This window comes from Hemitrygon akajei, chromosome 11, assembly GCF_048418815.1.
Source record: "Hemitrygon akajei chromosome 11, sHemAka1.3, whole genome shotgun sequence".
Classification (NCBI taxonomy): Eukaryota; Metazoa; Chordata; class Chondrichthyes; order Myliobatiformes; family Dasyatidae; genus Hemitrygon; species Hemitrygon akajei.
Window position 1 is genome coordinate 72,799,980 of NC_133134.1, and position 13,207 is coordinate 72,813,186.

The 13,207-nt window shown below is 44.8% G+C and overlaps 1 protein-coding gene across 8 annotated transcripts in view; it reads left to right on the forward strand.

The window, feature by feature from the left end:
* Positions 1-13,207, forward strand: part of ubap2l (ubiquitin associated protein 2-like) — a 136,218-nt gene that overhangs the window by 78,944 nt on the left and 44,067 nt on the right. For all 8 annotated transcript variants that reach the window (XM_073061092.1, XM_073061093.1, XM_073061096.1 and 5 more), the window contains 4 exons: positions 341-512; positions 2,873-3,071; positions 7,745-7,992; positions 10,119-10,291. In XM_073061092.1, the coding sequence (XP_072917193.1) occupies positions 341-512; positions 2,873-3,071; positions 7,745-7,992; positions 10,119-10,291 (792 nt within the window). The remainder of the gene's footprint in view (positions 1-340; positions 513-2,872; positions 3,072-7,744; positions 7,993-10,118; positions 10,292-13,207) is intronic.

Below are 13,207 nucleotides of genomic sequence, written 5' to 3' on the forward strand. Positions count from 1 at the left end.
TAATTTGGTCAACCTAATCCCACTTAACCCTGCATCTGAGTCCTGATAAGGGGTCTCACCTGAAGCATCGACTGTTTATTCCTCTCCATAGATGCTGAGTTCCTCCAGCACTGTGAGAAATGGGTGAGCCGCAGGCCATATCACCATCTGGGTTTTAAAAAATGTTCCCTGTTCCCCTAACAGCCCTCGTGTCAATTATTCTTGATCTCTTCCCCCTGGTTTTAGACCACTTCCCTCGGCACAAATGCAGGGCCCTGACTTTACAGAATATCTTGCCAGGGTTGGTTGCACAGCTATGCAGGAAATGCACCCGTTTAATGCTTTCTTGCTCCTCCTTCAGGATTGACCTGGCAGTATTGCTGGGCAAGCAGCCTTCCTCATCGGAGAATGAGCCAGCTCCCTTGGACACCTCTGCCTCGCCAACACTCTCCCAGCCGCTGGTGTTCAACAATTCGAAGCAGCACCCCGTGCCTCAGCCTTCTCCCCCCACCACCTTCCCTCAGCATAACATGGTGAGTGTGTGGAGACTGCCAGCTCCCCATTGTCTCTACAAGAGCCTGGAAGCAGAAGGTTTTTGTGGGGTTGAGAAATGGTGCCAGTTATGGAGTTCTTTCCTGAGAATTGTTTTTTTCCAAACAGATTGCAAATCAGAAATGTGCATATTTAATTGGTTTATTATCATTACATGTACCATGACAGAATGAAAATCTTTGTTGGCATGCCATCCAGAAAGATCACTGTGGAATGTTGGGCTCTGTCTGATGACAACAGCATAGAAGCTGTCCTTAAGCCTGGTGTTGCATTTTTACAAGCATTAGTCTGACGACAGGGGGCAGTAAAGAGAATGTCTGGGATGGAAGGAGTCTGTGATTATGTTGGCTGCTTTCCTGAGGCAGCAGGAAGTGTCGAAAAAGTGGTTCTGGTTTTTTGTGTTAGACTGGGCTGCATTTGCAACTCTACAGTTTTTTGTCGTGTGGGTCAGGGCAGTTGCCATACCAAGCTGTGATGAATCTAATGCTTTGTTATGGCGAGTCTCTAAGAATTAGCAAGGTTCATCGAGGACGTGGTGAACTTCTGTCTAAATTCTTTAGAGATACTCCACCCACTGAGCCACACCACCCAGCAATCTATTTATTTAACCCTAGCCTAATCCCAGGACAATTCCCGATGACCAATTAACCTACCGTCTTTGGACTGTGAGAGGAAACCGGAGCACGTGAAGGAAACCCAAGCGGTCGCTGTGAGAGCATACAAATTGCTTACAGATGGTGTTGGAACTGATCTCTCCAACTTACCAAGCTACAGTAGCATCGCGCTAACCACTGCACTACTGTGGCGCTACATTGGACAACCAAACGTGTCGTTAACTCAACACTTTAAATATTGAGTGAGCCAAGCTCCCATATGGCAGATTACACCTGACAAGCCCATCCCTTGGTCTTCCCAATGCCTGATTGTATGTATCAGCTGTAGATAAGTAGAGCATTCACAATCCAGAGACGGGGTCCTGTGATTGAGGCCTTCCATTCCATGACTGATAATCCATTCACCACATAATTCTTGCAGCTTTGCCTGCTGAGTCTCTAGGCTGCTGCTTGTTGGGCAGTTCACTCGAGTGGTTAGAGAATCCATGAGATACAGCACAGAAGCAAGACCTCCAACCCACCTTGTGCATGCCAATCATTAAGCACCCACTTTTGTACTGTTCTGATGGGGTAGATAGAGAAAAGACAAAGGACGGCTGATCCCAGAGGGGGCTGGAAGGGAATTTTGGACCTAAGGCATAAAGGGGATGTGAGGGAAGACTTGTTTGGAATATGTTTCTAATCTGTAATTCCTCAACTAAGAAGTGGATGGAAGAAGTTAGAATGGTGCCAGAAAAGAGCCAATAACATCATGAAGGATCCCACCCGTCTTGCTCACTATCTGTCCTAATCCCATCAGGAAGGAGGCTACGTAGCACCCACGGCAGGACCACCACTCAAAACAGTTACTTTCCCCAGCAGTAAGGCTGAACAACACCTCCACTCACTAATCCACCGCTCCACGTGCCCCACCACCACTACTGTATCATTACCTGTCAGTAACCTTATGTACAGATACTCCTGTGCATCGAGTCACTTTATGGACATACAATCAATCTACGTATGTAAACTACCTTATGTATTTATGTTTAATAATTTTTTTCTAATTATTGTATTCTTTATCTTTTTTTGTGCTGCTTCAGATCTAGAGTAATAATTATTTTGTTCTTGTTTACAGTTGAGTAAAGGAAATGATATTTTTTATTTTATTTAGAGATACAGTGCAGAATAAGCATTTTGAGCCACATCGCCCAGCAACTCCTTAACCTAAGCACAGTACAATTTACAATGACCAGTTAACATACCCCATGCACCTTTGGACTGTAGGAGGAAACCGGAGCACTCGTGGAAAACCCACACACTCCACAGGGAGGACTTACAGAGGATGCCAGGATTGAACTCCAAACTCTGCCTTAAGTTAACAGGACAAGTCAAGATTTTTTAATTGAGCTTACCACTGTGTTACCATGGCGCCCATTAAATAAACTTGACTTGAGTAGAAAGGGCAATAAAACAACAGATGCTTCGCAGATCAGGCTGAATTTAGTTCCTATTCCGTAGACAGTTTATTTCTTTCATAGACGTTGCCTGAGTTCCTCCAGCATTTTATGTGTGTTGAACCACTGGAACTGCTGTTATGGGGCTTGGGGAGAACTTTCTTCCCAGATGAAGCAAACGTGATGAGTTGAACTCCTGTCCTGTGAATTAACAGAACGCTGAGACCGAAAGCCCTTACTGCCTTCCCATCTGACGTCTTGTGTTTGTTTGCCCCACCCCCTCGTTTCCAGGTCAGCATGCTGAGTAAGAACTTTGGTGATGTCGGTGAGCCCAAGGGTGGCAGCAGCGCCGGCTCCCAACTCCTGGAGCAGCTGAAGACAGCCCAAGCCTTGGCACAGCTGGCGGCCCAGCACACGCAGCCCACCAGTAACGCCGCCACCTCCTGGGATATGGGGCCCACTTCTCAGTCCTCGGTGCTTGGTCACTTTGGTAAGTGGTGCGTTTCTGAGGAGGCCTGGGTGGGGAGGCGCGCATACCTGTTTAGGTGCGTGACACAGCCTGCAAGATTGGTGCCCCGAAACATTCCATCCCACCGCTGCCAACACCAAGGCTGGTGAATTTTATTGTGTGCATAAATACTCTACTGCCCCCTGCATTATATATGTACATAGCATATATGTACATATATGCAGTGATTTCTCTAAAATCACTTGAGGTGGAAGCTTTCTTCAGGGTTTTTAATGAGATCTTCAATGATTCAATTTAATATCAGGAGAGGATGTATACAGTGTACAACCTGAAATCCTTACTCTTCACAAACATCCACAAAACAGCAGCAAAGTACAACCTTCCCACATCTCCCCCCACTTGTTCCAGCCAAAAGCATCAGCCCCCCCCCCCCATAGGCCCCCGTAAAACATGATCTACAGTCCATCAAAAACTACTGTTCAGCCCAACACTTCGACCTCCCATGGGCCATCTCTCTCAGTAACAAGGGAGAAAGACCACTCCTGCAGCAGCGAGAGGGGGAGGTCAACAGCTTGCCATTTCAATGTTACAGTCTGCAGCAGGGCTTATTCCAAGTTCCCCCAACTCGAGAATCAGTAGCAAACTCTGACCGTTGAGAGAGGAGCCCGTCAGCCACAGTCAGTCTTGATGTTCCGATCTCCTGGAACTGTAAAACAAATATTGAACTTGATGCAGGATTGTCGCGCGTCTGAATGTACTAGTGCTGTCGATTATTCTCACAGCCAGTGTTAACTAAGGTAATAGACAATTGAAAGAACAAGATCATATACAACACAAAGAACACTGCAGATGCTGTGGTCAAGTCAACATGTACAAAAGCTGGATGAACTCAGCAGGTCGGGCAGCATCCGTTGAAATGAGCAGTCAACGTTTCAGGCCGAGACCCTTCGTCAGGTCTTCGTGAGTTGACTGCTATTTTCAACGGATGCTGCCCGACCTGCTGAGTTCATCCAGCTTTTGTGCGTGTTGAAGATCATATACAGTTGTCTACTATTGTGACCTAGATGAAGATCAGACCATATTTTATGAGTAATTAATGCAGGAAACCAGGGAATTGAAAAGAGTTCACAAACTTTTTCTTGCAACTTGTGCATACGCAACAGACCCTAACTATGCCGTGCAAACATAGAGTAAATTTGTGGCATAGCAATAGACGATAAACATAATGTTTCTTTACCGATATTACCAAAGACACAGGACTCATAGACACACTGTTTCAAAGACAAGTAACGAGAGGATGGAAGTGGATGTATTTCCACCATGTACTTCAGGTTGAATCCAAATGATCCACAAATAGCTTGTGCACAGGAAGTGATGTTTTTACCAAAGGACACACAGACCACACATGGAATAAATTGTACATAAAATTACACAAGACAATGGGAACAGGAGAAGATTGTACTAAGACAGGTCTGTGTTATAACAAAGTACTAATCAAAAACAGGTCAGAAGAAGGATTATGGTGGAATCACTGTACCTTTCCAAATGCTGAAATGCCTGGATAGAGTGGAGGTTGAGGGAGAATAGGAGAGCCTAGGATCAGAGGGCACAGTTTCCCAATAAAGGTATGTTTCTTTAGAACTGGGGTTGGTCAAGAAGGTTCAATCACTTGACATTAGAGATGAAGTAGTAAAGACTAGACATTGCCTTTGTGGGAGAAGCAAGAGAATGGTCGAGGTTGTTGCCTCTGGCTAGAGGCCTATGATTGGTGATGTGCAGCAGGGATCTGAGCTGGGTCTGTTGACTTTTATCATCTATATCGATGGTCTGAATGATAATGTGGTAAACTGGATCAGCAAGTTTGCACATGCCACCAAAGTTTGGGGATGTATTGGACAACGAAGAATACTATGAAATCTTGCAGCAGGATCTGGACCAGCTAGAAAAATGAACTGAAAAATAGCAGATGGAATTTAATACAGCTAAGTGTGAGGTGTTGCACTTTAGAAGGATAAACCAGGGTAGGACATATAGTGAGTGGTAGGGCACTGAGGAGTGTAGCAGAACAGAAGGATCTGGGATTACAGATTCATTGAAAGTGACATCATAGGCAGATAGGGCCATAAAGAAAGCTTTTAGCACATCGGTCTTCATAAATCAAAGTATTGAGTACAGGATACAGGATGTATAGGACATTGGTGAGGCCTAATTTGGAGTATTGTGTACTGTTGTGGTCAATAAGATTGAAAGAGTGCAAAGAAAATTTACAACAATGTTGTCAGAACTTGAAGACCTGAGTAATAAGGAACGGTTGAAAAGGTTAGGACTTTATTTCCTAAAATGTAGAAGATAAGAGATATGCAGAATTATGGACAAGGAAAACTGTGATCTCAAACCACCTCTGCCTTGCGGCTGTGCGCACTCGTGGGGAAGGCTTCAGGAGTAAACCCTGAGGGAAGAATCCACACTGAGTTAACTAAGACAGTCCTATATTGAGTTCAGTTTTGATTTGCAACTCCTTTAACACTGCTGGTACCGAACTGTATCGGTCTCCACTGTTCCTTTGGGTTCGTCAGATGCGTGAGGAGGGGGAGCTTGCTTCATGAACAACAGCTTGCTGTCCATATCGTACTGCCCAGGCTTGTGTATCTAGACAGCTAAGACACAACTCTGACCATACACAAGTATGAGGGGTATGCAATCAGGCTTTTTCTACTGAGGTTGAGTGAGACTAGAACTAGAGGTCATGGATTAAGGGTGAAAGGGGAACTTCATTCAGGATTGTGAGCGTGTAGAAGGAACTGCCTGTGGAAGTGGTGGATGGAGGTTCAATTTCAACATTTAAGAGAAATTTGGATAGATATGTGGATGGTCCAGGTGTGGTTCAATAGGAGAAGGCGGATTAATAGGTCAACATGGACTAGATGGGCCAAAGGCCTGTTCCTATGCTCTATGATTCTATGACTCCATTTCTCTCAGAGCCGAGGGACAAATCAATTCCGTGATACAAAGTTGTGAGGAGAACAGCCCTAAAACTATGAATCTCTCTCACTCTCACACACACACACACACACACACACACAATATTATATATTATGTGAATTACAGTTTTAGTAAAACTAATATATAAATAATATCAATGCAAAAAGAGAGCAAAATAAAGAAAAAAATAGTAAGGTGGAGTACATGTGTTCATTGTCCATTCAGAAATCTAATGGCAGAAGGGAAGAAACTAAAACGTTCTTTTCAGGCTCGTGTACCACCTCCCTGATGGTACCAGTGAGAAGGGGCATGCCCCGAATGGTGAGAGTTCTTCGTGATGGGTGCCACTTTCCTGAGGCATCATCTTTTGAAGATGTCCTCAATGCTGTGGAGGCTAGTGCCCATGATGAAGCTGGTTGAGTTTACAACTTTCTGCAGCTTTTTCTAACCCTGTGCAGTGGCCCTTCCATACTAGACAGTATTCCAGTCAGTGTACAAGGCAAAGGAGGGTGTGATTGGCTAGTCAATGATGGGCCTTGCCTGCAACTTTACCTCCTGTGCTCAATTAATTTTAAAGATGCTTTGTATTGCCTGGGAATGCTGGGGTTGCAATCCATTTGGCAGTTTACCAATTGGCGTCAGAATCAAGGCAAAGTGACTTGCTTAATATAGGAGCAGAATCAGTCTAATCATAGGTTTACGAGACCATACGATTTAGAAGTAGAGTGAGGCTATTGAGTCCATCAAGTCTGCCCACCATTCATTCATGGCTGATTCTCCCCCCTCCCCCATGCCATTCTTCTGCCTTCTCCCTGGAACCCTGAACAATGAAGAACCTATCGATCTCTGACCATAAGACATACATTCGGCATGTTGAGTCTACTCAGCTATTTTATTTAATGTTGATTTATTATCCCCTCAACACTCATTCTCCAGTCTTTCCCTGTAACTTTCAATACCCCAACTAATCAAGAACCTATTAACCTCTGCCTTAAATATACCCAGTATCTTGGCCTACACAATAATCTGTGGCAATGAATTCCAGAGATTCACTACCCTTTGACTAAAGAAGTTCCTTGTCATCTCTTGTTCTAAATGGGCATCCCTCTATTATGAAGTTGTGCCCTCTGGTCCTGGACTCCCTCACTATAGGAAACATCCTCTCCACATCCACTCTACCAAGGCCTTTCAATATTCAATAGGTTTCAATGATTTTTGCCTTGAATACTTCTAATGATTTGGCCTGCACACCCCTCTGGCAATGAATTTCACAGATTCACCGATCTCTGGCTGAATTTCAAATTTAGATTTCTTTGTCACGTGTACGTTGAAACACGGTGAAATGCATTGTTTTGTTAACAGCCAGCACAGCAAAAGATTTGCTGGGGACAGCCTGCAGTGTTCTCCTCCACCTCCATTTTAATGGCCCATCCCCATTATTCCAAGGCTGTGCCTTCAGATTCTAGATTCTTCCTTTACAGGAAACTTCTTCTCCTTAGGCTCTCTATCCAGGCCTTACTGGCCTAGAGACATCAGCGCTTCTCCTGGAAGGCGCTTCCAATTCAGCTTCACAGGTGCTTCCAGTGCTTGTACAGTGAAGCTTCAGGATCCGTTTGTTACTGCAGTCGTTGGTGTAGGTGCTAGGGTGAAGCCAGTGCAGAGTCCCTCTCCTGTAGCAACAACCATCTTGATCAGTATCTATCTGTCTCCAGAGTTGAAAAGCCAAACCGAACCTTCAGTTCACGGTCCATTCGGACAACGCCAGTCCTACTCCAACTCCAGCATGATGGAAGTCTTCATCCCCACAAAGCAGCCGACGGCACCTTCAAACTCGCCGCTGCCAAACAAACCCGGCGCCACCCAGGTCTCTCCCGGTTCCTCCGAGAATCAGTCCTCCAGTCCGCAGCCTGCACAGCAGAAGCTGAAGCCACAGAAGAAGAAAGCTTCCATTTCTTCCAAGGTAAGGTTCCTCATTTGCAACCCCAAAAGAGGTCTCCAAAAGGACTAGTTTAGCGGGCACCATGGGCTGAAGGTCCTGTTTCCATACGACATAGAACATCGGAGCAGAATTAGGCCGCTCAGCCCATTGAGTCTGCCCTGCTTTTTCTGTGCCATATTACACACTTCTCCATGCCATTTTACTCCCTTTTCCTTGCCTTTGGATCTGACTTAAATTCTTAGATTAGACTGTTTAATTGTTATTTTCTTTGCAGTATAACAATTAAATATCTGCTTGTATTTTATTCAAGTTTAATATGGCTCTAGTGGGTATGCAAAGTATAATTCTAGAAAGCTCTGGATTTGTTTACATTACTTGAGTAAGTGTTTTCTCATTGGTTAACTTGGTACTTCAGTGTTGAATAAGCATGTTTTAATTGGTTAATTGCTATCTATGGATTTGAATTAAATTTTCCTTATCTCTGGGTATAAAATAGCTAAACATAAGTCAGTGCCACCTTTAATCTTGGCTTTTTCTATCCCTGCTTGTTCAGTTTTCCCCTGTTCTATCATGATACTGAGTTATAAATCCAAGGATGCACTGGGACACATCTCCAGTGATGTAACATGCTATCATCAGGTGTTTCGGGTCTTCCAATGTCAAGTACCCTCACTCAGGCGACTCAGCCAGGTTTGATCTGTCCTCGGCTTGTCCCAGCAGCAATTGCCCACGGGTCACACCTCTTGATCCATAACCATCCAGAGGCTTCTGTGACGGGCCTGGTGGCTCTTTTCTTTGCAGCCCCTGTAATACCAAGGAGAGTCGGTTCTGCACAGTGAGCAGGCAGCAGAACCTCTGCACCCCGCCTCGCCAGGCTTGCACAACTCAATCCCATCTTCCCATGGGACTGTCAGTCCTACCATCAGCACCTGCTTTCAGATTGCTGACAGAATGAGCACGTCAGGCCTCAGAGATAATAATGATGCGATGTAGTCAGGGAATTTACAATTGCTGCCCAGATTGACTTCCAGTTGCCAGTCAGCCGATGTGGCAAGCAAGATTGCTACTGATCTGTGCTGAGGCCATCTTTGGTCTCCAGCTTTGAATTCTTAAGAAAACGATAGTGAAGCAACGTTTAGTGCTTCTTTCCTGACTTCCAGAAGAATATTAGGTTTAAACACCTGATCCATCATTGACATATTAGTCTTTTTTCTGTGCCCCCATTGTTCCCCTCTCCACGCCGTGTTAGTTCTTGCCTTTGAGGGAGTCGTAGCTGGAGTAGGAACAGGAGGACGTGATTTTGCAAGCAAGTCTCATTAAAACATTAATCACCACACATTTAGTTGCACGGGAGCTCAGCATTGGCAGCTTCAGTCACAGGGAAATGGTGCTTTTAGATTGTAATATCAAATCTAGGCTGACCCTTAATCAATAAACAATAACCCCAATTGATGATGTAATTTAGTTCAAGAAGCTCGGGCACTAGAGTGCTCCTGGCTAATACTCTTCCCAGACAATAACTACTTAGTCCCTATTTTTTTAATGGCTTGTAGCCCAATGGACTGCAGTTTTCTTCAGGAAAAAACCGCTCTCTGAATTGTTCGTCCTGCATCAAATTCATGATTAGCATGGTGTGAACATTGCACTTTGTATGCAAGATACTACCGTGCAGGTCTCCTGCTTACTGATTCCTTGAGAGATGACCCTCCCTTAGCTGCTGGTTCCCTCACCCGTTTGTCCCAACTTGTTCTGTTTAAAGTCCCCACCTTTGGGTGGCCTAAAGGATGTCTGAAGTAGGTGCATTTCCCCATGAGAACAGTCCTCTCATTCTCCTTCTCTCCTGCATTGCCTCTCAGTTCATCTATGATTCAAGCCCAAAGGTCGCCCTCCGGGCAGGCAGATTTGAGGAAACATCACACAGCCAAACAAAGGTGGCATCTAACGATGCTGTCCTCTAGGATACACACCAACATTCCCATCAGCAATGTTGGAAGATCGGTGGTTGGAATGTAGGGGTGGGAGGGCTTGTTTGCACTTTCTGTAGTGCAAGGCAATTGCTTTTTCAGAAGAGCAAAATCAGCAGTTTTGGGACAACCTCAGTCCTGGTATTACGTGGCAGGTTGTTGATGTCCCTTCCTTTCCCGCAGATCCCATCTTCTGCCGTGGAGATGCCCGCCTCAGCTGACATCGCAGGGTTAAACCTGCAGTTCGGGGCTTTGCAATTTGGTTCTGAGCCTATGTTATCCGAGTACGAGTCAACCCCAACAACCAGCGTGCCCGTGAGCCAACCCCAGAGCAACCTCTATACCAGTGCTGTAAGGTAATGCCAACACCACTTGATGCTCTTCTCTTCCTGCACCTTCCACCAGATTGCTCTGTGGCACTGTTTGCTTGTTAGGAGGAAGATGAAAAATGGAGGAGTATGGTTAAAAGTTTTTATGGTGTCATGTTAAGCTATGGTCTATATGGGAGTGTTGAACCAGGCCTGACAAGACAGAAATGGGTGCACTCAAAAGCCCACAGAGAGAGAGAGAGAGAGAGAGAGAGCCCTCCACATGTAGAAGGCCCATTCTATTCACCACATGATCAATTGGCTGCACACGAGCTTGCCATGTCTTTGTGATTGATCTAATACAGCTTATTTACTTGCTTCTGGCAAGTGAGCATTACTGGCAAAACCAGCATTTAATGCTCTCTGAAATGTAGTGTATCTGCAGTCCTTTAGTTGTGCATGTCTCCGCAATAGAATTGGGTTGCAGTTACAGCATTTAGGCCCCTCGCCAAAATGGCATGGTGGATGTAGTGCCAAGTCAGAATGGTGTGTAACATCGTCTTGAAGGCAGAGGCTAAGACTGGTGCTGTTGCGATAGCGTAGGTAAGGAGCTGTGTTAATGAAAGGATTAAGATATGAGGAGCCTGTACTCCCCAGTATTTAGAAGAATACCGGGGGAGCTCATTGAAACCTTTTGAATATTGAAAGTCCTAGATAGAGTGGACATTGTTTCCAATATTGGGGGAATCTAGGACCCTCAGAATACAAGGACTTCCATTTAGAACAGAGATGAGGAGGAATTTCTTTAGCCAGAGGATGGTGAATTTGTGGAATTAATTACCACAGATGGCTGTGGAAACCGAGACGCAGGGTTAATAATCAAAGCAGAGGTTGATAGATCCTTGATTAATAAGGTTAAAGGTTATGCAGAGATGGCAGGAGAATAGGTATAATAAATAAGCCACGATGTAACGAGGAGCAGACTCGATGGGCAAAAAGAAGCCTACTCGGTTCCTGTGTCTTAGAATCTTGTATCTTTTTCTTGGACTACTGCATCCTTGGTGTGCTGGAGAAGGAAATAGTGAACGAGAAGAAAATCAAGTAAGGTGTGTTCAGTGGGTAGGAGCTTGTACGTTCTTCCCGTGACTCTGTGGATTTCTTCCAGGTGGTTGTTTCCTTCCATATTCTAAAGGCGTAGTTAGGATTAATAAATTTTGTGCATGCTATATTGGTGTTAGAAGCGTGGTGACGCTTGGGGCTGCCCCCAGTGCATCCTCATACTGTGTTGGTCATTGACGCAAATTATGCATTTCCCTGTATGCTCCATATAAATAACAAATAAGGCTAATCTGTAATCTTTCATTGACCACAGAAACAGGCCTTACTACCAAGTCTGCCAACCATCAGGCACCCATTTTACTTAACAGATCCTACACTGGTCTTACTTTCTCCCACATTCTTGTCACTGCTGCCCCAGATATATGACATCAGAATGAGCTTTAGACCTGAGCATTACGCTGTACCCATCAGGAAATGAACAATGCTCCATACTTCACTGTAGTTTGAGAGTTATCCTGCTACTGAGTACACAGGAAGATCCTACGCTCAGCCCCAGATCCCACAGGCTTCTGCTGTCCTTGGCCATTCTCATCCTCCCCAGACGTCTGAACATCAATGTCAATGGTGTCCCCTGATCCAAGGCAGTGACCGGCGGTGTAACTTGATTCCTTTACTCTGGTCTCTCAGCAGAGCACAGAGACAGCTGGTGAGCAGATAAATGGAAAATGCCTTGTGGTTTTTCGATCCACGGCTTTTTGGGACGTGGAAAGCGCCGTCATTGGATACACCTGTTCCTGGCAGCAGCAGCCCCACACGAGGCTGGGTGTACACCAAGGATCCTTGTGTCAAATGCACAGCTCAAAACTGTCCTCTTCCTTCTCTTACTTGTTTCAGTCAAATCCGCATGCATCGCTCGTTCCACGCTAAAACTGCCCTCTGAGTGAAGAGGTTCTTCCCACCTCCAGATTCTTCTTAAACATTTCACTTTTTACCCTTATTACCTCTAGAACTAATTTCACCCAGCCTGTGGATAAAGCCTGCTTGCGATTGCCCTATGATTTTGAATACCTGTGTTCAAATCTCCCCTCATTCTTTTACGCTACAGGGAATAAAGTCCTTACTTTTTCAACCTTTCCCTATAACTTGGGATCTCAAGTCCAGGCAATGTGCTGGAAATTTTTCTCTACTCCTTAAATCTTACTAATGTTTTTCCTGTAGGTAGGTAGCCCATTGAATATGCTCCACCATTCTATATTAATCCTCTCGAACCCATTCTCCTCCCTTCTCCCCCTAACCTTTGAAGCCCTTAACTAATCAAGAACCTATCAGAATCAGGTTCAGGTTTAATATCACTGCGTATGTCATGTTGCTTTGCATCAGCAGTGCACCAAGATACATAATAAAACTATAATTTACAAGAAGTGTTAATTTAAAAAAAACTTCAGTGGGGTGCCGCAGGGGTTGGTGCTGTTTACCATTTACATTGATGATTTGGAAGAGGGGACTGAGTGTAGTGTAGCAAAATTTGCTGATGACACTAAACTGAGTGGAGAGGCAAATGTACAGAGGAGGTGGAGAGTCTGCAGAGGGATATAGATAGGTTAAGTGAGTGGGCCAAGGTCTGGCAGATGGAATACAATGTTTGGTAAATGTGAGATCATCCACTTTGGAAGGAATAATAGAAGAGCAGATTATTATTTAAATGGTGAAAGATTGCAGCATGCTGTTGTGTGGAGGGACTTCGGAGTGCTTGTTCATGAATCACAAAAAGTTGGCTTGCAGGTACAACAGGTTATTAAGAAGGCAAATTGAATGTTGGCCTTCATTGCTAGAGGGATTGAATTCAAGAACAGGGAGGTCATGCTGCAACTATACAGGGTACTGGAATACTGTGTGCAGTTCTGG